This window comes from Kogia breviceps, chromosome 10 (genome assembly GCF_026419965.1).
Source record: "Kogia breviceps isolate mKogBre1 chromosome 10, mKogBre1 haplotype 1, whole genome shotgun sequence".
NCBI classification, from domain to species: Eukaryota; Metazoa; Chordata; class Mammalia; order Artiodactyla; family Physeteridae; genus Kogia; species Kogia breviceps.
This window is the reverse complement of record NC_081319.1, coordinates 8,077,469-8,104,055: the sequence shown is the minus strand read 5'-3', so window position 1 is coordinate 8,104,055 and position 26,587 is coordinate 8,077,469. Positions and strand designations below refer to the sequence as shown.

Here is a 26,587-nt window from a genome sequence, read left to right as displayed (position 1 = left end):
TACATCTCAGTTGCTTTTAGGAGGATTAAACAACAATCCATGAAAGAAGACAAAAAGGTGGCCAACAGGGGCATGAAAAGATGCTCAACATCATTAATCATCAGGGAAATGCAAATCAAAAATCAAAACCACAAGATATCACCTCATACCTGTTAGAATGGCTGTTTTGAGAAAGACAAGAAACAACAAGAGTTGGTGAGGATGTGGAGAAAAGGAAACCCTTGTGCACTGCTGGTGGGAAATAAATTGGTGCAGCCCCTACAGAAAACAGTATGGAGTTTCCTCCAAAAATTAAAAATAGAACTACCATGTGATCCAGCAATTCCACTTCTGGGTATTTATCCACAGGAAATGAAGACACTTAACTTGAAAGGATACCTGCACTCCCAAGTTCACTGCAGCACTATTTACAATAGCCAAGACATGGAAGCAAACAAAATGTCCATCGACAGATGAATGGATAAAGAAGATTGGTGTATATAAACCATGGAAAATTATTCAGCCATAAAAAAAGAAGGAAATCCTGCCATTTGTAACAACATGAACGGACCTTGAGGGTGTTATGCTAACTAAAATAAGTCAGACAGAAGAAGACAAATAGTGTATGATCTCACTTGTATGTGGAATCTGAAATCAAAAACAAACCAAACTCATTGATACAGAATACAGACTGGTGGTTGCCAGAGGTGGAGGTGGACGAAATGGGTGAAGGGAGTCAAAACGTACAAGCTCCCAGGGATAAGATCAGTAAATCATAGGATGTAATATACAGCACGGTGACTATAAATTGTGCTATATATTTGAAACTTACTAAGAGAGTAGGTCTTAAACGTTCTCATCATAAGAAAAAAAAGTAACTGTGTGGTGATGAATGTTAAACCTCACTTATTGTGGTGATCATTTCATAATATATACATATATAGAATCATTATGCTATACACCTGACACGAATAAACTTATATATCAATTATATCTAAAAAAAGAAAGACACGAGACTTCAATACATTTAAAAAAAAAGAGAGATACGTTGAAAGTGCTCCGCATAGCACAGACATACAATACATTAGGTATTCAGCTGATAGTGGCTCTTGTGATTATGATTATAATTACTAACGGCTTTAGCTTATGGGGTAGGTCTACACAAAGAAATCTGAGCTGCAGAGAATTTAAGTGTTTTGCTCAAGACCAGGCAGCTAGTGATCTTTGGGAAGGAGACTTTTGGGGGAGCAGGACACTTATGCCTATGATTTATTTAACCTGTGTAATAGCTTGTACCCTGAGAGGTGAAAATGGATAGAAAACGATAGAAAATGGGTCATGTTTAAGTGTTAATGTATTTGTATTTTAAAGCACAAAGATGTTTAATATTATAAAGAGAATGCACATACATATATATATATATATATATACACACACCTATATAGACAGACAGATCTATTAAATTCTAATAAACAAAAGAGTACCAAAGGTGGCTCCTGCTCTCTCTATCCTGCAGATACCTTCCCTGTGCTGAGCACCCATGGGACTGTCTCTTCTCCTGTCCTCGTGGATTATCTTGATTCCGCCCACGCAGCCTGTCCATCATGGAGTTTTACATAGGTAAAAAGTGGCAAAGCCACGATACCTGGCTTTGCCACTTTTTACCTGTGTGACCTTGAACAACTTAGTTCTCTTTTCTAAGCCTCCGTTTCCTCATCTGTAAAATGGGAATGATAATAATAGTACCTACCTTATAGGGCTGTCATAGGATTAAACGAGTTATTACACATGACGTGCTTGTAACCATGCCTGGCACACAATTAGCTTCATAAGAGAGTTAGTTGTTGTTGCCAGAGCTAATGACTCCTAAGGGCCATGAGCAGCACGGAAATCATCCCTCCCTGTTAATCCCCAACGCACGCACACACACTAGGACTCCTCTCTGTGAGCAGGTGCCTCAAGAAGACTGGGCCAGTGCCCCCATGAGACGCAGTGGCCTCTTGGTGGACCCAGACATCAGTGCCTGTGACAGCCTTCTGCAGACAGCAGGCCTCTGACAGTTAAGTCAGCTTTCCCCAGCTGGCTCCCTGACAAATGTCTTTACATGCTGTTCTGACGTAGTTGATGTAAAATGACAGCCCGGCTAAATGGGTCAAGTGAACTCAGATCTGGACTCAGAGTCACCTTCTCAGTAAAATGGAGAGATCTCCATACTTCTTTCTGCTGCATCTTTTATTTATTTTATTTATTTATTTTTTTCTGTACGCGGGCCTCTCACTGTTGTGGCCTCTCCCGTTGCGGAGCACAGGCTCCGGTCTCGCAGGCTCAGCGGCCATGGCTCACGGGCCCAGCTGCTCTGCGGCATGTGGGATCTTCCCGGACCGGGGCACGAACCCGTGTCCCCTGCATCGGCAGGCGGATTCTCAACCACTGCGCCACCAGGGAAGCCTCTGCTGCATCTTTGAATCTCACGCCAGCCATGTGTTAGCACCACCTGGTGACCTGCGTGTCTGCCTAGCTACAGAGACAGAAAGGCCGGAGGGTCTTGCAAGCCCATGAGCTGAACTCCACGGTCTGCATGCTCTCGGGTTTGACCCCAAGGGCTTCCTCTGATCCTACCCCCCATAATGCTGAAGAGCCGACCCGGGCAGAGGCTTGCTCATTTCCAGAGGCTCCAGCAGTCACTGTTGGTGGTCTGGAGTGGCAGGTGGAGAAGCGAGGAAAAGTGGAAAATGTAAGGGGGAGAAAAGAAGAAAAGATGAAGAGTAGAGCTGAGCTGCAAGCTGAGAGAGAGCTTCTGTGTTTGCTGAGGTCACTATGGAATCGTGTGGGATAGAAACAGTGATAATAGCTACCATTTATTAGGAAGTCTATTATTTGGGTTTTTCACACCTAAAATAGAACATGTGATTCTCCCTCTTATCACTGTCCCATACACCCCTCCCCAAACTGACTCCACTCCCTCATCTTCCCCATCTTAGGAAACAGAACCACCATCTGCCGTGCTGAAGCCAAAGCCCTGCTCTTGGGCAATGCATAACTAATCCATCAGCAGCTTCTTCACATTGTCCCCTGAATCTGACCAGCCTTACCACCTCCACTGCCCCCCCCTTGGTCCAGACCACCACTGTCCCTCTACCTGGCCTCCTCGCTTTCATTCTTGCTTGCATTAGGTCATGAAACTCTCTTGTTCAAATCCCCCTGAAGGCCTCGCACTGTGCTTAGAACAAAACACAAATGTCTCGGGCTTCCCTGGTGGCGCAGTGGTTGAGAGTCTGCCTACCAATGCAGGGGACGTGGGTTCGTGCCCCGGTCTGGGAGGATCCCGCATGCCGCGCAGCGGCTGGGCCCGTGAGCCATGGCCGATGGGCCTGTGCGTCCGGAGCCTGTGCTCTGCAGCGAGAGAGGTCACAGCAGTGAGAGGCCCGCGTACCGCAAAACAAAACAAAACAAAACAAAAAAACCACAAATGTCTCCTCATAGCTTATGAGGCCCTCCATGCTCTGGGCCCTGGAGACCTCGGTGGCCTTCTCTCTGACTACTCTCTCCTTCCCTCAGTCTGCTCCAGCCTCACTAGACTTCCTGATATTTCTCCACCAACATTGCATTATGATACTTTTCAAGCACAAAGTAAAGTTGAAAGAATTTTACACTGAACATTCATATACCTACCACCTAAATGCTACTATGAACATTTTACTATACTAACATAAGCATATATCTGTCCATCCCTCTATCTATCCATCCATCCATCTAATTTTTTAATGAATTTTAAAGTAAGTTGCAGACATCAGTATACTTTACCCCTAAAAACTACAGTATAAATATTCACAGAGCCTTCTTAATGCTTTTAAAACATGCCAAGTATTCCTGCCACAGGGCCTTTGCACGTGTTATTGCCTCTCCTTGGGATATTTTCTTCCCAGACATTTGCACTCATTCATATTTCACAAATATTTACTGACCACTGTGTGCCATTTTCTCATTTCTTTCAAATCTGTACTCAAATGCCAATGCCTCAGCAAGACCTTTCCTGGCCACCCTTCACTAACTACAAAAGCACCAACTTCAGTTCACTCTTGCTTTCTTCTTCTTCATAGATCAGATGAAAACCTGAAGTTTTGCGTGTGTGCACAAATGTGCAGTTTCCAAATTTGTTTACTGCTGATCTTTCCTACTAAAATGTGAGCTCCATTAGACAGGGATTTTATTTTATTTCCTGCTATTTTCCCACTTTTACAACAGTCCCTGGGATGAGTAGGCACTCAATACATACTTGTTACTTGCATGAACAAATTAAGCTTTTACCATGTGCCAAGGGTTCTACTTATGTTATCACATGTAAGTGATATCCTCACAACAGTATCTGCACACTACCCTCATTTTACAGGTGAGGAAACTGAGGTTGAGGTGAAATGATCTGTCACACGAGGGGCGAGTCACATAAGTAGACAGTGATGAGCTGAGATCTAAGCCCAGGTCCCAGGTATCATTAATAGAGCCTTCTTGATGTTTTTAAAACACAATATGCTTATTCCTGCTACAGGGCCTTTACACGGACACAGTGCAAATATGAGTATACATATATACCATACTGTATGACTGGTATTCAATTTGACTCCTGCTTATGGAGAGGTTGGTTAGGCCAGGTAGGTGCCCCATGGGCCCTACAGGGAGTGAAGAAATACGGAGGCCATTCCTAAGCTAAAGAAGAGGTTGAAGGCTGTCCCCATAGAGGCCTGCCTGGAGTCAAACTTTAGAAAAGTCACTCCAGGAGCAGAGCAGTTGCAGAGTTGGAAAAGGACTGGAGGGGAGAGGCTAGAAGCAGGAGCAGTTCAGTGGCGGCCCAGGGCCTGACATGGAGATGAAAAGACAGACTGGAGCTTTGGTTTCATTTCAGAATCTGAAGGCTGGAGATTTTTCAAATCCCATACTCATTATCCTTCTCTACTTATCACCCAAGAGGAAGTGCAAATGCCCCTCTCTAATGATGCCACAACAGAGGACCCTTTTAGGTCACAGGAGAGCAGACGGCTCTGTCCCTCTCAAACCACCTCACTGCCCCCTGTCCACCCCCCCCCCACACACACACACTGTCTCTGCTCTTTTAAGAGAGAATCCTAATCTCATTAGGACCATTTATCAGAGGCCATGGTCACCGTGTTAAAGGGTAGGAACATGGCTGTGCCCTCTCTTCTCTCTCATCTTCCCTGCAACCAAAGTAATGAAATCACTTGGGGCCTGTCCACAGGATCCTTCTTTTCTCCTCTGTTCACTCATGACCTTGGGTTCGTTCATTGCCTCTGGCTGCAGCACCAGCTAGTATTTAGACTTTGATCTTATTTAAGAGGATAGGAGAGTGATCAACCTGGCAGGACACTGTGGGGAGATCTGCTGATCTACCCTTCAGTGAAACTTGTGAAAAATGCAAAAACAAGCAAACAAACAACCACTGAAAGCCTCTGGAAATGGTCCTACAGGCAAACAACAAATGAAGAAACATCTATTCAAGAAAATCTATGAAAATTCGGTAAGAAAAGGGAGAGGGTCTGTGCAACTTGAACCAAGACTACTCCCTCCCTCCACCAGCATCCCCAAGCTCAGGTAGGCAGACTCCACTTCAGACTGCTGTAGCCTGCATATAGGGCTTCCTCTCCCACCACCTCCTGCTTCTAGCAGGAGGGCTTTCTTCCCAGGAGGAGCAGGACATAGTGTTTCTCCTCCTGCCCCCAGCTACCTGTTGCTGAGGCTAAGTCCCAGGTGAGTATGGTAGAGAGGTGAGGGCTCCTCATTCCACCCAACCTTCACTTACACAATACAAGTTCTGCCTTGGGCACAGCACCAGTGAGAATATTTGGGCCCTGATCACCCTTACCCCACCTCATGAGGTGATGGTTCCTTGTGAGAAGAGGCAAGCTGAGAGGGCCTCAGGATGCTGCCTTCCTCTCCACAAAGCACTCAGCTCCTAGAATGGGGAGGTCACTCAGAAGCTTGCCATTGTCCTCACCCCCAGGCTCCAGACATCTACCTCAGAGATTTTGCCTGGGGGGAAAAGGAGGCTGTAAAACAGCTGCTAATCTCTTCCCAAAGGAATTGACTTCATTTGCAACAGAGCTTGGAGAAGTTCAGGCCTAAGGGTGCTCTCAAGAACAGTGGAGATTGTGGTGAAATGCAAAAACTGTGGGCAGGTTCACAGATTTAATATAGATACAGCCCAGATTGTAGGCCAACTATTTTGGAAGAGATAACCAGAGAATAAGACAGCTGAGAGGAGCCCTCCTAGGGTCAAAACAAATACCAAACAATGACCTCAGAAACTATTCCTTCAAAGGAGACAGAGTTTGATTGGATTGGTTTGTAGAAAAATTTATGACTGAGGACACTGTTAATATTTACAATAGCCAGGACATGGAAGCAACCTAAGTGTCCATCGACAGATGAATGGATAAAGAACATGTGGCACATATATACAATGGAATATCACTCAGCCATAGAAAGAAATGAAATTGAGTTATTTGTAGTGAGATGGACAGACATAGAGTCTGTCATATAGAGTGAAGTAAGTCAGAAAGAGAAAAACAAATACCATGTGCTAACACATATATATGGAATCTAAAAAAAAAAAAAAAAAAAAAGGTCACCAAGAACCTAGGTGCAAGACGAGAATAAAGACACAGACCTACTAGAGAATAGACTTGAAGACACAGGGAGGGGGAAGGGTAAGCTGGGACAAAGTGAGAGAGTGGCATGGACATATATACACTATCAAATGTAAAATAGATAGCTAGTGGGAAGCAGCTGCATAGCACAGGGAGATCAGCTCAGTGTGTTGTGACCACCTACAGGGGTGGGATAGAGAGGGTGGGAGGGAGATGCAAGAGGGAGGAGATATGGGGATATATGTATACATATAGCTGATTCACTTTGTTATACAGCAGAAACTAACACATCACTGTAAAGCAATTATACTCCAATAAAGATGTTAAAAAAGAAAACAATAGAGCAAAACATGCAGCAATTAGTGGAGTTTAACAGCTGGATGTAGTCAGGGAAAGAGAACCCTACAAAACCACTGTCATCTCTGGTGACTGTGGGCATATGCAAAGCTGTTCCTCTCTGGGAAGTAATGTCAGGCGTAACACCGTATGTATGGGGGAAGGGAGGAAGGGGAACACAGATGTCAATGAAACAGTCCAGTCAGTCATTAAACAAACACAGAAGCAAATAACAAATAAGCCTTACAGGGTAGGGACCGGTACCCAGAGTTTCTATAATATTTTATCTAAAATGTCCAGTTTCCAACCAAGAATAATTAGAAGATATGCAAAAAAAACCCCCACAACAACACCAAAAGTATGAAAAAAAAGTATGATGCAAACACTGGGGGGAAAGAAAAGCAGACAACAGAAAATGCCTGTGAGAATAACCAGATGTCAAATTTAACAAATTTCAAAGTAGCTGTTACAAATATGTTCACAGCTAAAGGAAACCATGATTAAAGAAGTAAAGTATGAGGACAATGTTGAATCAAATACAGAATATCAATAAAGAGATACAAATTATAAATTTTAAAAATTCTGGAATTAAAAAATACAGCAACTGAAATTAAACATTTACTAGGGGCTCAAGAGTAGATTTGAAATGGCTACAGAATTAACAAACTTGAAGACAGATTGATAGAAATAATGATGAAAGCTGAAGAAGCAAGAGACAAAAGAAGGAAGAAAAATGAACAAAGCCATAGAGAAATGTGGGATACCATTAAGTGTGTCAACATATGTGTAACAGGAGTAGTAGGAGAAAAGAGAGAAACGAACAGAAAATATATTTGAAGAAATAGTGGCTGAAAACTTCCCAAATTTATTGAAAAAACAATAACCTACACATCTAGGAAGCTGAACAAATGCCAAGTAGGACAAATGCAAGAAGATCTACATATAGACACATCACAGTAATAACACTGAAAGTCAAAGACATGGAGACAATTTTGAAAGCATTAAGAGAAAAATAATTTATCACTTACAGGGAACCCGAATAAGATTAACATATGACTTTTCAGTAGAAACAATGGAGGTCAGAAGACAGTGGGATGCCACATTCAGAGTGCTCCAAAAAATAACTGTCAACCAAGAATCTTAAATCTAGAAAAGTTATCTTTCAAAAGTAAGGCAAAATAAGGATATCTTCAGATTAAAAAAAAAAACAAGCCAAAATGTGTTATCTAGCAAAGCTACCTTATAAGAAACACTAAAGAAGTCTTTTCAGGTTGAAAGCAAGTAACCCTTATAGTAATTTGAATCCACAGAAAAAACAGAAAGCACTAATAAAGATAATTATGTAATCATAAAAGAGTATAAATGAATATTTTTTCTCTTTTCTTCTTTTAATTTATTTTGAAAGCAAGTTTAAAAAATACGTGTATAGGGCTTCCCTGGTGGCACAGTGGTTGGGAGTCCGCCTGCCGATGCAGGGGACACGGGTTCGTGTCCCGGTCCGGGAGGGTCCCACGTGCCGTGGAGCAGCTGGGCCCGTAGGCCGTGGCCGCTGAGCCTGCACTTCCGGAGCCTGTGCTCCACAGTGGGAGAGGCCACAGCAGTGAGCGGCCCGTGTACCGCAAAAAAAAAAAAAAAAAAATATGCATAATATATGTATATAATGTATTACTGGGCCTATAACACACAGAAATGTAATATATGTATAATATGTTTGCAATTAGAGAACAAAGGAGGTGAGAGCAAAGCTGTACTGGGCTAAGGAAATGGCTACAGATGGTAAAAAAAAAATAATTATAACAATGTGCTGCTGCATTTATAAAATTAACAGATGTAATATGTATACCAATAATACCACAAAAATACAGAAAGGGGAATAGAACTATATATGAGTAATATTTTCACATATTACTGGAATTAAACTACTATAAATCTGAAGTTCATTCTCAGAGTTAGGACATATATGGTAGAGCCCTAGAGCAACCACTAAAAAATAACTCAAAAATATAGTTAAGCACAGTCTAAAAATCATTTAAAAATTAAAATACTACATTAGAAAATATTTAATGCAAAAGAAAGTAGTAAAGAAGAAATAAAGGAACAAGAAAACCATGACACACAGAAAACAAAAAGGAAAATGTCAGGTAAAAATCCAACTATGTCAATAATAACATTAAATATGAATGGATTAAACAATCCAATTAAAATGCAGAGACTGTCAGACTAGATAAAATAACAGGATCCAACTATATGATGTCTATAGGAGACATCTTTAGATTCAAAGACACAATTAGAGCAGAAGTAAAATGATGGGGAAACTATATTATGCAAACTACAGCCACAGGAAATCTAGAGTGACTATCCTAATATCAGACTACACAGGCTTTAACACAAAAAAAATTACTAAAGAGGTACCAGTCCATTAGGGAGATATAACAATGATAAATATAATGCATCTAATAATAGAGCAGCAAAATACATGAAACAAATAATGTCAGAAATGAAGGGAAAAACAGATAATTCAAAAAAATAATAATTGGAGACCTCAACACCCTACTTCCAATAAGGAACAGAATAACTAGACACAAGATCAACAAAGAAACAGAAAATTTAACATTATAAACCAAGTACACCTAACATACATCTATAGAATGCACCACCCAACAACAAGAGGATACACATTCTTCTCAAGTGCACATGGAACATTCTCTAGGATATGCCATATTCTGGGCCATAAAGCAAACTTCGGGTAATTTAAAAGAATATAAATAATACAAAGTATTTTCTCCAATCACAATAGAAAGAAACTACTGATTTCTCAATAGTAGGAAACTCAAAATTATGAAGAATTGAACAATGCCCTCCTAAATAACCAATGGTCAAAGAAAAGATCAAAAGGGACATCAGAAAATACTTTGAGATGAATGAAAATGAGGACCCAACATACCAAAATGTATGAGATGCAGCTAAAGCAGTGCTTAGAAATTTATAGCTGTAAACGCCTGTATTAAGAAAAAGTAGAGCTCAAGTCAATAGCTTAAACTTCCACTGTAAGTCACTGGAAAAAGGAAGAGCAAAATATACCTAAAGCAAGGAAGGAAATAATAAAGATTAGAGTAGAAATTAATGAAATAGAGAATAGATAAATTATAGAGAAGGTCAATTAAACCAAAGCCTGGTTCTTTAAAAAGATCAAACAAATTGACAAACCTTTAGCTACAATGACCAAGAAAAAAAGGGAAGACTCAAATCACTAGAATCAGAAATGAAAAATGGACATTACAGAAAGAAAAAAGGATTATAAAGCAATATTGTGAACATCTGTATGCCAGTAAACTGAATAAGTTAGATGAAATGAACAAATTCCTACAAAGACACAAACTACTGAAACTAACTTAAGAAAAAATAGGAAACCTGTAGAGACCTATAACAAATAAAGATATTGAATCAGTTTTTTTTTTTAAAAAAAGACCAAACTACCCACCCACAAAGAAATGCCTAGGCCCAGACAGTTTTGCTGCTAAATTAGACCAAACATTTAAAGAATTAATAACTATTCTTCACAAACTCTTTCAAAAACTAGAAGAGGAGGAAATGCTTCCCAACTCATTTTATGAGGTCAGTATTAACCTTATACCCAAATCAGACAAAGACGTCACAAGAAAACTATAGACCAATATCCCATGAATATATGTGCAAAAATCTTCAACAAAATACTAGAAAACTGAATCCAGTAACATATAAAAAGAATTTTGTGCCACACCCAAGTGGAATTTATCCAAGGAATGCAAAATTGGTTTAACATCCCCCCATCAATTAATGTAATATATCGATCAATAGAATAAAAAAACAAAAAAATCACATCATCATCTCAGTAGATGAAGAAAAAGCATTTGGCAAAAGCCAACATGATAAAAACACTCAGCAAACCAGGAAGAGAAGGGATCTTCTTCAACCTGATAAATGGCATCTGACAAACCTACAACTAACATCATACTTAACAGTGAAATACTGGATGCTTTCCCCATCAGGTCAGGTGCAAGGCAAGGATATCCATTCTCATCACTTGTAATCAACATTGTATTGGTGGTTCTAGCCAGGGCAATTGGGCAAAGAAAAGAAATAAAAAGCACCCAGATTGGAAAAGAAGAAGTAAAACTATGTCTATTCACAGATGCTATGATCTTGTATATAGAAAATCATAAGGAACTCACTAAAAACTATTTGAATGAATGAACAAGTTCAGCAAGGTTGCAGGTTACAAGAACAATATATTAAAATCAATTGTATTTCTATACACTTGTAATGAACAATTCAACATGAAATTAAACATACAATTCCATCTACATTAGCATCAAAAAGAATAAAATACTGAGGAATAAATTTAACAAAAGAAGTGTAAAACTCAAATTCTGAAAACTAAAAATTATTGTTGAAAGAAATTAAATAAAATATTAAAAATTCAAAAACATCCTATGTTCATGGATCAGAGACATAGCACTTAAGATGACAATACTCCCAAACTGATGTACAAATCCAACGCAATCACCATCAGAACCCCAGCCGACTTCATTGTAGAAAGTGATAAGCTGATTCTAAAATTCATATGGAATTGCAAAGAGCCCAGTATAGCCAAAAAAATCTTGAAAAAGAAGCACAATCTTGAAAAAGAAGAACAAACACACTACAAAGCAACAGTAATCAAGACAATATTGTACTGGCACAAGGATACACATACAGATCAGTAGAATAGAATTGAGAGTCCAGAAATAAACCTATACATCTATGGCCAGATGATTTTTTTACAAGGGGGCCAAGATCATTCAATGGGGTAAAGAATAATATTTTCAATTTATGATGCTGGGACTGCATAGCCATACAGAAAGGAATGATCACACCATATACAAAAATTAACTCAAAATGAATCACAAAACCTAAAACTATAAAACTCTTAAATGAAAACAAAGCGTAAATCTTCATAAACTTGAATATGGCAAAGGATTCTTAGATATAGCACCAAAAACATGACCAACAAAAGAAAAAGTTGATGAATTGGATTTTATCGAAGTTAAAAACTTTTGTGCTTCAAAGGACACCATCAAGAAAGCGAAAAGACAACCCACAGAATATGTGTGCAAATCATATATCTGATAAGGGACTTATATCTAGAATATAGAAAGAGCTCTTACAACTCAATATTAAAAACACAAATAACCAAAGTTTTAACTGGGCAAAGGATCTGAAGAGACATTTCTCCAGCGAAGTTATACAAATGACTAATAAGCACAGGAAAAGATGCTCAGCATCATTAGTCATGAGAGAAATGCAAATCAAGGCCACAACGAGATACCACAGCACACCCACTAAGATGGTTATAATAAAAAAGTCAGATAATAACAAGTATTGACAAGGATGTGGAGAAATTGGAACCCCCATACACTGCTAGTAGTAATATAAAATGGTACTCTGGCAGTTCCTTAAATGATTAAAGGAAAGCACTCTGGCAGTTCCTTAAATGATTAAACATAGAGCTACTGTATGACCCAGCAATTCCACTCCTAGGTATGTAACCAAGAGAAATGAAAACATATGGCTGCACAAAAGTTGTATACAAATGTTTACAGCAGCAATATTCATAACAGCCAAAAAGTGGAAACAACCCGAATGTCTATCAACTGAAAAATGGATAAACAAAACATGGTCTGTCCACACAATGGGATAGTATTCAGCCATAGAAAGGAATGAATTCCAGATTCATGCTACAACAGGAATGAATCTTGAAAACATCATGCTAAGTGAAAGAAGCCATATACAAAGGCCACATACGGCATGATTTCATTATATGAGATGTCTGGAATAGATAAACACATAGAGACAGAAAGGAGATTAGTGGTTGTTTAGGGTTGGGGAGAAATGTGGGAGGGAAAGGAGAGTAAGGGATGAGAGCTAAGGCCATGGGGGTCCTCTCTATGGTGATGAAAATGTTCAAAAATAACATTTTTTTGGAAAAAAAATGTGCAAAAATTGACTGTGGTGATGACTGCATGTATCTGTGAATATATTAAACACCACTGACTTGTACACCTTAAATGGGTGATCTGTATGGTATGTGAATTATATCTCATTAAAATGGTTAAAATAAAAGAGGCAGTGAGATTCCTAGCCAGGTTTCAGCCTTAAGCACGTGGTGCTGGCCAGTTTACCGTCCCTGCACTAGTGGTGAGGAAATAATGACGTGACCACTGTTCTCATTTTTCTATTGTCTTTATTTCTTACGGGGTATAGTGGCCATCATTCAGGCAGAATTGGGCTTTCACGTGTAAACTGACTGAAATACCATTTTAATACCCTCAAAACCTTGCCTAATACGTACAATATGGATGAATCTCAAACCTTTATGCCGAGTGGAAGGAGACAGAGCAGAAAGACTCTCTTCACGATTATATTTATATGAAATTCTAGAACAGGCAACACTAATCTCTGCTGGAAAAAAATCACATCAGTGGTTGCTTCTTGGGCTTTTGGGGCAGGGACTGAGTGGGAAAGGGCATGAAGGAACATTCTGGGGTATTGGAAATATTCTGTATCTTGAGAGGGGTTTGAGTTATACAAATGTTTTGCATTTATAAAAACTCATGGAATGAAACACTTAAAATTTATGCATTTCAGTGTTGCAATTTTACTTTTTAAAAAAAGAACCATGAACAATACTGGCCCTTTTTAATGATTTGCTTGCTAAAGTGTCTGGGGGAGACATTCAGTGATGACTGAAACTTACTTTGAAATGTGTTAAAAATAAGATGAAGGGATTTCCTGGTGGTGCAGTGGTTAGGAATCCGCCTGCCAATGCAGGGGACACGGGTTCGAGCCCCAGTTCAGGAGGATCCCCCACGCTGCGGAGCAACTACGCCTGTGTGCCGCAACTACGCCCGTGTGCCACAACTACTGAGCCTGCGCTCTAGACCCCGTGCGCCACAACAAGAGAAGCCACTGCAACGAGAAGCCCACACGCCGCAACGAACAGTAGCCCCCGCTCACCGGAACTAGAGAAAGCCCGTGCGTAGCAACGAAGACTCAATGTAGCCAAAAATAAATAAATAAGTTAATTAATTAATTAAAAACAAAATAAGATGGATTGACAGATGGGTAGACAGATACATGAAAAAGTAAATAAAGCAGAATGTTTTCAATTGTAGAAACTAAGTGGTAGTTATATGGGTGTTCACTGTACAATTATCTTCAGCTTTTCGGTGTGTTTGATATTTTTTTATTAAAGAAGATACTGGGAATGAATATTTTAGAAACAAGTAAAACTCTTACCCTGATTTCTAGTCAATGACTAAAACAATCTGATGAAAACTGTGGACCTCTTCTCAGAGGCACACGTTCCTACAGAAATGAAATTTTGCCTGTAATGGGCCTCCTAAAGCCGATTTATGGATACCTGATGTGTGCAAAGAGTTAATGGTTTAATGGCTTTCTAGATGTAGACGATGTGCAAGGAGTCAAGGGCAATTTGGCAAATTTGGGGAAAATATCAATGAAAGGATAATGGTGCACATTTTAACTATATGAGCATGTTTCTGTTACCAGTTTCAGTGGTTTCTTTGTCTGGCAGTCTGTTTCCTCATTTAGCATTGTATTAAGAAAGTTGCTACTGACTGGCTGCCTTAATGTTTTCATTGTTTATTTCCGACAATCAAGGGTTCTTAGCCTAACCATTGTTTCTTCATAAGTCTTGGAGACAGGAAGAGCCAGCACAAATGGATTTTCCACACTCACACCCATGATGTGTTATAGACTCGAGACAGGGCAGCGGGCGTCAGTTAGGTGCAGAGTCTGCTGAGACAGCAAAGGCAGGAGACTTTCAAACAACTAACTTGTTCCTCCAATTCGGTCACTCAATGGGTGACCCATGGAATACAAGGACATGGAGTTGTGGTGTTATGGCCGATTTGACCTTTGAAGGGCTGGGCTCCATTCATACAGGGTACTTTCAAGAGAAACGAAGATACCAGTGGATCCCCTACATGAAATGTCTTAGAGGAAAGTAGGTAAGAAATGAGGCAGTTAGGCTGCCACTAAATAGTTACATCAATAAAATTCTTTGGACTTGGTTTCTTTATCAGGATCAGGAAAGATTTACACTGGATACCAGTCAGTTAATGTTTCCTAGTCACCTAGTGGTCCCAAGCACTGTGCTAAGCTCTTTCATGTATGTCACCTCATTTCAACCTAGACCACAATCCTCTTGCTGCTGTCATTCCCATTTTACAGATAAGGAGACCAAGGCCAGAGGTTACGTGGCTTATCAAAGATCACATGGCCATAAAGGTCTCCAGTCCAGTGCGCCCCCTTGACCATTCCTGCAGCTCAACATTTCTATGACTGTTTCAGCTGGAGTTGGCGTGAATGTAAACATTTGACAATGCAATTGGTTTTTCTCCAGAGAACGTCCATGGTTCAGCACCCACACCAACACACAGGATACAGCAAGAGCCTTCCCTGAACTGGCTCTCCCGGGGAGGACCACTGTCCTTCCAGGACGATTCTCCCTACCTTTGTCATTCTCAGAAACCAGCAGCATGACAAAGAACAATAGGGACAGGATCTCCTGGAGAAGCAGACGCAAGGCTCTGATCTATCCCCTTCCAGGGACCTGTGTGCCTCTGCTCTGAGGGGGTCGAGGCAGCATTTTCTGGGGGTTTTCTTGGTGGGGGGTGAAGCCTGCCAGACGTGTCCTGTGGCAGCAAGCCCCGTGCTCTCTGGCCTTCCCCCTCCTCAGTCCTGACACCCACGGCACCTTCCACACCCCAGGGAGGAGCTGTGGGGAAACACAGCAGGTGCAGGGTGACTGACAGCGACCTCAGACCCCCGAAAATGGATCCCCCAGGAAGGCTGCAAGGCTCCTCAGAGGGCACCTGACCCACTTCCTCACAGACGTGTCTGCCTCTACCAGCAGCCCCCACAGGTCTCAATGCTGAAAAAATCAGTCTATCTTGTTGGACAAGAGGTGTTTTCCACCAGTGGAAGAAGAGAGGCTGAGAGCAAGACCTAGAACAAGAGCTGCACGCGCGCACACACACACACACACGGGAATAAACAAGCAACAGATGGAGAGAACGAGAAGGGGGGCTGTTAAAAGTGATAGAGGGAGAGGGTGGACTGGAGGTGGTAGGAAAAGAGAGGAAAGGAAGGACAGAGAAAAGCCAACCACTGCAAACAAGCAGAAGGTGGCAGCCTTCATATCTCAAAACAAAGGCTCTGCAGGACACTTTCATCAGCTCAGGATGACTTCAGACTCCGAGGATTCTGGCAGAGCTGAACACTGTGCCTAGATGTGCTCTCCTGCCCTGGGACCCAGGTCCGACCCAACAGCTCCCTCTTGGGCCACAGTGACTAGTTCTCGCCTGGGTGCATGACTCAAGGCAATGCAGTGAGACTTCATCCCAGCACCTTTCTTGGAACCATTCTGAAAAGGAAGCTCTCTTCCACTGGGACTTTGGGTAAAAGGATGAGGAAAGCCTGGAGTTGCCAGAGACCACCACACAGGGAGATACTTCCTGAGGATGAAGCCAACACAGAGGGAAGCAGAACAGCAAGGTGGGGACACATTCCTGACAAGCTCTACTAAGCTCCTGGATCCAGCTGTGCCTGAAGCCATGCCGACCCTGGGACTGTCAAGTATATAATCTGAATCCCTTTTAGGCTTAAGTCAGTTTGAGTTGGAGGTTCTGTGGCTGGAAACTGAAATAGTCCCACTAGAATACGAAAACCCACCTATTAGTCTTGCCTCTTATGCCAACTCCCAGAAACCTCACCTGACGACATACCCAGCTCTCCTGACAAAAATGGTGGCCAATAGGGCCTGGGACTGTCCCACAAGACAAACACAAAGGCAAATAAGAGAACTGCTGAATAATGATTTTTTTAAAGTGAGACTATCACAAGGAGAAAGGAGGGCTGTGCTCAGTCAACATAGGGAGGTGTTGTGACTCTCAGGCCCTTGGCACCTGTGCTTGCATGGGCCCCTTCCTCCACTAAAAGAAATGTCAAAAATTATATCTTGGGCTTCCCTGGTGGCGCAGTGGTTGAGAGTCCGCCTGCCGATGCAGGGGACACGGGTTCGTGCCCTGGTCCGGGAAGATCCCACATGCCGCAGAGGGACTGGGCCCGTGAGCCATGGCCGCTGAGCCTGCGCGTCTGGAGCCTGTGCTCCGCAATGGGAGGGGCCACAACAGTGAGACGCCCGCGTACCGCAAAAAAAAAATTATATCTTACAACTGCATTGTACAGAGATGAGTATAATCCAGGCTCATATTCTCTTTTTCCTTATTATTAAAAAAAAAAATTAAAATGTTTTCATGGGCCCTGAAAGCATCGTGGGCCCTGGGCAGTGTGCCTGATCTGCCTAATGGAAATGCTGGCCCCAGCACCGTGTTATCCAGACTGCTCGCCTACACTGTCCAGGCTCCCTAGAGACAAACCTGATTTTATTTCCTTGTCTAGAGGGGTGGAGGGTCTGAGGAGTCCCTCAGAGCCCAGGCTGGCCTTTCTCTCTCTACCTGCTCACACTTCCCTGGGTCACCACTGTTTGGCCTCGCCTTCGGGGTACCCACTGCACTGGGTCACCCCTGCAGCCTGGCATGGTCACTCTGCATGGTGGGGAGCTGCTCTCGACCCGTCTGGTGACAAGACCAGGAGCGCCTTGATGACCCAGGTCTGGTTCATTGATGTGCCCCAGGTCCCAGGTCAGGCCGGGCGCAGAACAGACCCCCAGCAGGGGAGGGACAGAGGACAAAGCCTGCTTCCTACTTAGGAAACGCTGGTCACTTAAGGTTTGCACTCAGGCCAGGCAGGACGCAGAAGGGAAGGAGGCAAGCCGTGCGGGGATGCAGTGGACCGGAGGTCTTTCTGGGTCGCCGTCTGCTCCAGAGGACGACGTGCTGACTTGCAAAGCTGGGTGGGTGGTGGTTACGTGGGTCGGCCCAGCAGGTGGGCGGGCGTGAGTCTGGCAGGAGAAGCCCCAGGTGAGCTCCTCGCCCCGATGCCCCCTCACTCACCTTCATCACTGGTGTGAGGCTCGGTGCCATTGTCGTGGTCAACTTCGTCGATGGTCCCCGGCTCGCTGTGCGGGCTGTCACTGCACGGAAACATGGGGAGGGGACTCCTGGGGGCTTTGTACCTCACACTGCCCTCAGCCTCCCGCAGGAGCTGGCCTAGCCCACCTCTGCACCTCGACCCGGATCGGGCCAGGCCCACTTCACCCCATTTTTTTTCATCTGACCACCCACAGACCTTCCTAACAGAAAACCACTCCCGGCCCCCTCACGCATTGGGAAGATTCGCTGCATACCATCCCCCAGCTGACCCCAGCCCTGAAATTTGCTGGGCTGTCTTCCTGGTAAAGGCTGCCAGTGCCTCAGTGTTCTGTGGGATCTAGAGGGCAGTCAAACACCGACGTTTTTCCTCAGAAGGACTTCAGGCCAGAGCAAAAGGGACTTTGGAAGTACTGAGAGTCATCCATCTGGCCTGGCTCCCTGCCCGTCTGTCCTACAGCAGAGGTGACAAGCTCAGCGAGGTGGGTGAAGCTCCCAAGGACTGGGTTCCTCGGGGCTGCCTCATGGTGCTGCGTGCAAAATCCACGTGAGCCCAGGTGGCGAGCAGGCTGGCAACCATGATGGCCTTAGGGGTAGAGTGAGTCCGGGACCATGAAATTCTGTCATTAATGCACGGGGACAATTGCATCAGCTGCTGCCCCCTCACTGGACTGTAAGCTTCTTGAGGCCAGGGGTCATTCACATAGTGAGCCAATCCGTTTTTTTCTTAATCAAACCATTGACTGAGTCTTCATCTATGCCAGGCACGGTGCTAGGTAAGAGGAATGCATCGATGGCTAACGTGGACACAAACCCTGCCCTCGTGGGCTGAGAAACAGAAGTGCTACAAGCTGAAAAGTGTTATATAGGCACAAATGAGCAGAGACAAGAACAGGAGAGGGGACCTACATCGGGTGTCACGGAAGGCTTCTTGGAGGTGACATTTACAGTACCATTTCAAGGAATATGGACTTTATTATGAAAAATTCTCCTGGATAACTTCCAGACTCTGCACAATGGCTTAAGGCCTTTCATAACCGGGCTCCTGCTGGCCTGCGGGGCCTCCTCCCTCACCACTCTCTCGTCACATGAGACACTGCAGGCATACAGAACTCTTTTCATTTTATTGCATGCTCCAGGCCTAGCACATTCTTTGCCGGCTCTCACCTGGCTGACCCAGTTTATCCTTCGGGTCTCAGTCAAGTCACCGAGTTTCCTCCAGGAAGCCTTTCCTGACCTCCCTACATTGGCTCCAGGGCCCCTACTCCTCGAACTGCCTGTTTCCTCCTCCCTGTCTCAGGGGTTACACCTGGTCAGGTTACATCCCTGCCCCTCAGCCCAGGGCCTGGCCCAGGACAGATGCTCAGGAACCATTTGGTGAATGAATGAATGAATGTTGTCCACTGTGATGAGACCCTCAACCAAATCCTCCTTTTTGGCTTTGAAAACTCCTCCAAAATTACCATGTAATTAATAGTTTTCCTTTCTCATGGGGCACAAATGGGATTAAGAAAAGTGTGGTTATTGTATGTAGTGCTTTGGTAAGTATGCTAAGATCTGTACGTGCCTTCCCAGAGCACTAACTATATGTATTGCAGCAAGAAAAGAAAACTGGTAATGGCTGCAAAAGTGAGAAAGTTGAAAAGCTTCTCTTTGTCTAAAAAGTGTGCTTGCTGGTTGCAGGATTTCTGTTACAGATCAGGGACAGACTGGCTCCAGGTGCCTCAAATGAGATTAGAGAGCTGTGGCCCGGTGTTTCTATGCAGAGAAGTGTTGCAGAGAAACAAGGAGGCTGGAACGTTTCCCTTCTTTGAAGTCGCTGCCCAAATATGCCCACAGAACTAAAGCGAGACAAGAGTCCAGGAACGCTCTGACAATCAAAAGACTAACTCTCTGGTAGACATCTGGCTGAAAGCAGTGTGGGTAATAGCTAAACATACAGCTGTGTGTCGTCCTGGATTGGGAAGAAAGAGTAGGAACCCTTTGGTTTTTGTCAGTTGGTGTTCTGAATTTTCTGTCTTCACAGAAATGTCCTATTTTCACCGTATTTTAAGGTCTTAGCCTGGGGAAGGTAGTCAGCCCTGAGTTTGATAAGATTCTAAAATATGTCTCCCAAGACCCAGCGTAGCACCCGGTACACAGAGGTGTCCAACTAGCACCTGTTGGCCTGGTGTGCAGCTCTCAAAGAAAGTGAACAAACTTTGCCAGGAAAAGAGAACTCTAGCCGGTAGGGGACAAGGGTGGGAAGAGTCATTCTCAGTTTAAGAGGCTGAGGTGGGGATTATCCACCCCCCTGCTGCCTGAGATGGGCTTGTAGCTCACCTGGCCAATGACAGCATTACATACATCTCCTAATCGATGGGATTAGTTCACCAGACCCAAGCATCAGGAGGAGACATAATTCTTGGGCTTATGTTACAACATTTGGGAAGGAGAAGCTCTTTTTCCACTGGGAATGGCAAGAGAACAGGCTCTAAACTGGACTTACCAGATGCCTCTTTGAAACTACCAAGGGAGAGGCTGCCTGAGAATGAAGCCAATGTAGAAGAAAGCAGCCAGGGGCTGGGAATTGCAGGACTGAGTCCTGATGATAACAGTTGAACCCCTGGATCCAGCTATACCTAAAGCCATGATCCCACACTTTATTTAGTTAAAACTAAACTCCCAATTGGCTTAAGCCAGTTTGAGTTGTATTTCTGTCCCTTATAAACCAAGACAGTCTTGACTGATGCACCTATCCCTCGTATAAGGCTGGTGCGAAGCTCAAATGAGAAAATATATATGGGAGTACAGAGTAAAAAGCAGTAAGAAAATCAAAGGGTTTCTTACTGTTCTGGTTCAACAGTAACAACAACAACGATGAAACTAATAATATTAAGAAAAATGGAATCTTACCAATATTCTTCCCCTCCAGCCATGCATTTTTCATACACAGGTCCCTCTAGCTCCCGGGGGCTGGGGAAGATGGCTTCATGGTGGATGATGATGGTTTTGATGACCTCGTTGACATGTGCCTGGCAGGACACAGGGTCTTGCCCCTCAGGGATGTGCATGAGGGTGGGCCCGAAGCAGATGGCCAGGTTGTAGGGATCCATCATGTTCTCGTCACTATACTGCGAGAGGCTACGAGAAAGGAGTACCCACGAGTCACCGGGGAAAGGTGACTCCTCCCCCGTGGTTTCTTTCTCTTGGGGGCTGTACTCAAGTTCAGGAGGGTGCCATGTTCTAGGAACAATTGTACCTACAAACCCCAGGACACCCCCTCCCAAAGGAGGCCAGGGCTGAGTCAAAGAGGGGGTCCCCCCCTTGGCTGGGCAACTCACTGGTTGAGGAAAGCGAAGAGGTATCTCATGACCACGATGACCACGCGGGGAAGGGTGATGAGGATTTGTTGGATCTGGTGCACCCTCTCAGCTGGGCTCTCCAGTTCTGCAACATAAAGGGACTGTTCAGGGCGCCTTTCACCATCAGAGAGCCAAGTAGCTGACACCTGTGTGTCCCACCTGTGAGATCAGCCCACGTGGTTCAGGGGGAGGCAGTTTGTTTTGTTCTTATTTATTGATTGATTGATTTTTGGCTGTGTTGGGTCTTCGTTGCTTCACGCGGGCTTTCTCTAGGTGCGGCGAGCGGGGGCTACTCTTGGTTGTGGTGCGCGGGCTTCTCATTGCGGTGGCTTCTGTTGTTGTGGAGCACGAGCTCTGGGCGCAAGGGCTTCAGTAGGTGTGGCTCGCGGGCTCTAGAGCGCAGGCTCAGTAGTTGTGGTGCACAGGCTTAGTTGCTCCGCGGCATGCGGGATCTTCCCAGACCAGGGATCAAACCGTGTCCCCTGCATTGGCAGGCAGATTCTTAACCACTGTAGCACCAGGGAAGCCCAGGGGGAGGCAGTTTTACTCTCCATTCCAGGGATGGAAATGTGACCCTGTCCTGGCCAATCAAAGCATCAAATTTCCCTATAGCCACAGGGCTGGGCCCAGGGCGGGGGCCCAGGGCGTAATCAGAACAAATCAGAGTTGATCCTTGGGACTCAGCTGGAGAAACCTAGAGAGAAGTTCCCTCTTGAAACCGGGTAGAGGAGCAGCTGGGGGCTCCCAGGAAAGAAGATGGTGTCCGGGAGTGAAGTCACCACAGAGCTGGAGGGGACAGATTCCTGAAGATGTCGTGTGAGGTCTGAGTCCACCTGGGCCTAAACTTCTCAGATATATGAGCCAATACATTCCCTCTTATGGGTTAAGTCAGTGTAAGCTGAGCTTCTGTCACCTGTAGCCTATGAGTCCTGATGAACACAGGCAGGGACCAGGTTTTCTTAGACCCTTTAAAAACACCACCTGCAGGGCTTCCCTGGTGGCGCAGTGGTTGAGAGTCCGCCCGCCAATGCAGGGGACGCGGGTTCGTGCCCCGGTCCGGGAGGGTCCCACATGCCGCGGGGCGGCTGGGTCCGTGAGCCATGGCCACTGAGCCTGTGCTCCGCAGCGGGAGAGGCCACAACAGTGAGAGGCCCGTGTACCGCAAAAAAAAAAAAAAAAAAACACCACCTGCAGCACAGGCCTGGCACAGAGTAGGTGGCTCAGGAAATGAGCAATGAATAAATAATCACCTCCTGAGCTGTATGTTGGTCAAAGAGCCCGGTGATTCTTGGGCTCTTGTCTCTGACCCCTGTTTTCAGGTCAACCCTAGTGATACAGACATTTAATCAGTCAGGCCAGGGTTGGGGGCAGCAAATTGGGCTTGGTAAGGAGAAAAAAGTGCTTTGTGGATTTTCTCTGTAGAGAGAGAAAGCGCAGGCTAACAGTGAGCTACCAAAGCTCCAATGATTATCTGCAGGGCTGATGCATAAACCCATGTCAGTTTCTTTTTCAGAGAAAAACATGTTTTTCTCACTCAGCCCCTCCTTTCTCCAGCCTCCATACTCTGTCAGCATGTTCCTTTGAAAACACAGCTTCCCCCTTTCTCCTCTGTATCCAAGGCCCTTCATGATGGAGCTTCAACCGCCCTTGCCTGCTTCATCTCCCAGCTGCCGCCCCTTCTCCAAGTATCTGAAGATGACTGAGATCCGTGCTTCTCAGATGAAGTGTGTGTGCACCTCTGGGGCACTTACAAACATGTGGGGCATTCTCTTGGGTTGTTGCAGTGACTGGGGGGTGCCACTGGCATTTGGGATCCAGGGGCCAAGATGCTAAGTGTCCTGAATATGTGGGACACACAACAAGGCACTGCTCTACCCAAAATGCCAGTAGTGCCCGGCGGAAGAACTGTGCCAGGCCACCTTAGCCACCCCCCCCTCCTCCACACAAACACACAAAGGCTCTCCTGCTCCAGGCCTTTGCACACACTGGTGATCTCGCTTCTCCACCTGGCATGCTTCAGCCTACCTTCAAGGTCTGGCACCTCACCAAGGCCTCCACACAGAGTGGAAGGCTCTGGCACACATATCGAGTCCACTGACCCCCATACAGGCCCCTCCATGTCCTCGGCTGCAGTCACAGTGCCCTAGACCACCTCCACTACTGTTTATTAATACTGTTTTCTTAAATACATTTCTTTAAAAAAGGAGACCTTACCTCACTCTGTAAAAGACAAACCAGGATCACTTGCCATAATTAAAAGGTAGCATAAAAAGAGATACAGGGCTTCCCCGGTGGCACAGTGGTTGAGAATCCGCCTGCCGATGCAGGGGACACGGGTTCGTGCCCCGGTCCGGGAAGATCCCACGTGCCGCGGAGCACCTGGGCCCGTGAGCGATGGCCGATGAGCCTGCGTGTCCGGAGCCTGTGCTCCGCAAAGGGAGAGGCCACAACAGTGAGAGGCCCCCGTACCGCAAAAAAAAAAAAAAAAAAGAGATACAATGAAAGCAAAACAATGCTACCAAATTATAGGTAGACATTGTTTTATACAAAAGTTCCTGAGACTGAGGCCCTGCTCTCTCTGTTTAGCAGGGAGATTGACTTGTATGTTGGGGGCAGAGGGGGTGTCACTCCTTGATGTAACCAAGGCTTTGGGAGGGAAGTGAGGAGGGACTTTTCCTCTCACACTGTCATTCAAGGTACACAATGCCATGGCCTTGTACCAGGGGTCGAACACCTTGTCCACTCAGGAACTGGGCTGTTGGAGCTTCTGGAAATACTGGCTGAGCAGGTGACATTGGGGCTCAGACAGGGCTGGGCCTCTGTGGCCTGGGATTTCTGAGAGGTGGTCTGGAGCCTGAAGTGGATCAGGAAAGATGAGCAGGAAGTAGTGGGGGGACAGAAGAGTGGAGGAAGAGCCTTTCACACAAGACATATAAGAGGGTTCAAGCTTCCCTAGGCCCTTGTCACCTCCTGGGGCACCTCCCTGGCTGCAAATATCCCTCAGAACACTGTGAGAAGCACCCCTAGTGAAACGGGGTGTGGGGCAACTTTTCTGTAACTCCAAGAGTTTATTTAAAAATTTTAAAAGGAGTTTATTCCAAAATACTAACATTCTAATATTCTAAAATTAAAAGTTTATTTTAAAAAATACTCCCAAAAGGTTGCCGTGGATTTTGGCATCTTACAGTCAAGGTGCCTTTACTTCAGCCCCTAGATTGGGCTCCTGCCTTTATCCACAGAAATACTAGTCAAGAAGGACTCTCATGGCTAGTGATGTCAGAGGAAGCCCCTAATCAACTTATTTTCATCATTTCCCTGTTTGCCACATTGCTGACCTGACTCCCAAACCTTCCATGGCTCCCTGTAACCCAAGGGGGAAAGCTCTGGAATCCTTGCAAGGCATTCAAGGTCTTCCCTTTCTTGCTCCATCTGACCCTTCCAGCATCTTACACCATGTACTGGCTGGGACACCCTCCTGCTGGTCCCATTGATCTGTGTGTCTCCAACCCTTCCTAGGATCCCTGAGTCCGCTCCTCCCCAAAGACTCTACTCACATCATTCTCCCTCAGCTGTGATCCTCTGCCTCTTCTCTTCTGAGCTCCTCCTATGCCCAGAGGTGTACCATGCCCATGAGTCCTTCTATTATAAACCATCTTGTTATTTCCACAACTAGGTTTTTGTTTTTGTGTGTGCGTGTATGTGTGTGGTACGCGGGTCTCTCACTGTTGTGGCCTCTCCCGTTGCAGAGCACAGGCTCCGGACGCGCAGGCCCAGCGGCCGTGCCTCACGGGCCCAGCCGCTGCGCGGCACGTGGGATCTTCCCGGACCGGGGCACGAACCCATGTCCCCTGCATCCGCAGGCGGATTCTCAACCACTGCGCCACCAGGGAAGCCCACACAACTAGATTTTAAGTTCCATGAGGACAAGAGTCATTTGGCTTCTTTCAAGGCACCCCTTCCCTGCCACGATGAGCCTGGAGTGCAGCTTCAATAAAGATTGGTCAAGAAATTGATCATTCCACCTGGGAAATACTTACTAATAGTAGATATCAAATCTTGAAACCTTTCCTTAGGAAAGAGTGGGTTTTCCAGTCCTCGGAAATACAGTTTTAGAACGCCAGCGACTGAATTGATATCTCGTTCATTTTGATCGTCCACAAGCGGGTCTTCACCTAAGGGGAAACAGGAGATGACGATTCAGCTCGGTAAGGGGGCAGGGTGCGTGCAGATGGTGGAAGAGGTGACCTGGCCCAGCCTGAACTGGAGGACAGATGTGACAGCCTCGGCCACACAGCACGCTTAGAGTGCTCCCTGCCGCGGATTCTGAAACTGCGCCAATCTGTAAGAACGCCGTAGAATTAAAATCATGAACATCCGTCACCCTACACTTACACTCATCTTGCCATATTTGCATATTTGCTCTCCCTCCCTTTCTCTGCTTATATTTAGTACTGCTCAATTATTTGAGAGTGTTTTGTAGACATTACAACCCATCACTGCTAAATACTTCAACACATTCTTCCTGAGCATAGGGTATTCCCCTCCGTAACCGTGTATTACACCTAAGAAAATTAACAAGAGTTCCAAAACACTGTCTCACAGACTTTACTCAAACATTCCCCACTGTCCCATGTCTTTCACAGAATTTTTCAAAAGCTAAGATCCAATCAGTGTTCACACAATTCATTCGGTCGTTATGCTTCGTTAGTCTTCTGAATGCAAAAGAGACCCCAACCTTTTTATTTATTGTTAGTTTGCTTTTCATTATATTGACTTTTATTGAAGGGTCCAGGCCAACTGCCTTGTAGAACGCCTCACATGCAGGATTTGTCTGGTTGCTTCCACAAGATTACAGTCAGGTTAAATATTGTGGGCAAGAATACTATGTGGGTAATGCTTGATCACTGGGTTAAGGTGGTGGCCTCTGGATCTCTACACTGTAAAGGTATATTTTCTCCTTTGTAATAACAAGTGTAAAATAGAAAATATTTTTGTAAACAATAAGTGATCTATGTGCATGTCATCATGCTTAACATATTTTACCCAGTGCTTTGAGCATCCAGTGATAACTTTTGCCCAAATCAATTATTACCCTGCGGTTCTAACAAAATGGTGATTTTCTGATTCTGTCATTCCACCTACAACTATTAGGTGGCATTCTTCCCTAAAGAAG

The 26,587-nt window shown here is 44.7% G+C and overlaps 1 protein-coding gene across 3 annotated transcripts in view; it reads right to left on the bottom strand.

The window, feature by feature from the left end:
- Positions 1 to 26,587, bottom strand: part of SRGAP3 (SLIT-ROBO Rho GTPase activating protein 3) — a 258,672-nt gene that overhangs the window by 13,938 nt on the left and 218,147 nt on the right. For all 3 annotated transcript variants that reach the window (XM_067043563.1, XM_059077757.2, XM_067043564.1), the window contains 4 exons: positions 25,452 to 25,586; positions 21,394 to 21,499; positions 20,966 to 21,193; positions 18,035 to 18,114 (listed from right to left, as the gene is read on the bottom strand). In XM_067043563.1, the coding sequence (XP_066899664.1) occupies positions 18,035 to 18,114; positions 20,966 to 21,193; positions 21,394 to 21,499; positions 25,452 to 25,586 (549 nt within the window). The remainder of the gene's footprint in view (positions 1 to 18,034; positions 18,115 to 20,965; positions 21,194 to 21,393; positions 21,500 to 25,451; positions 25,587 to 26,587) is intronic.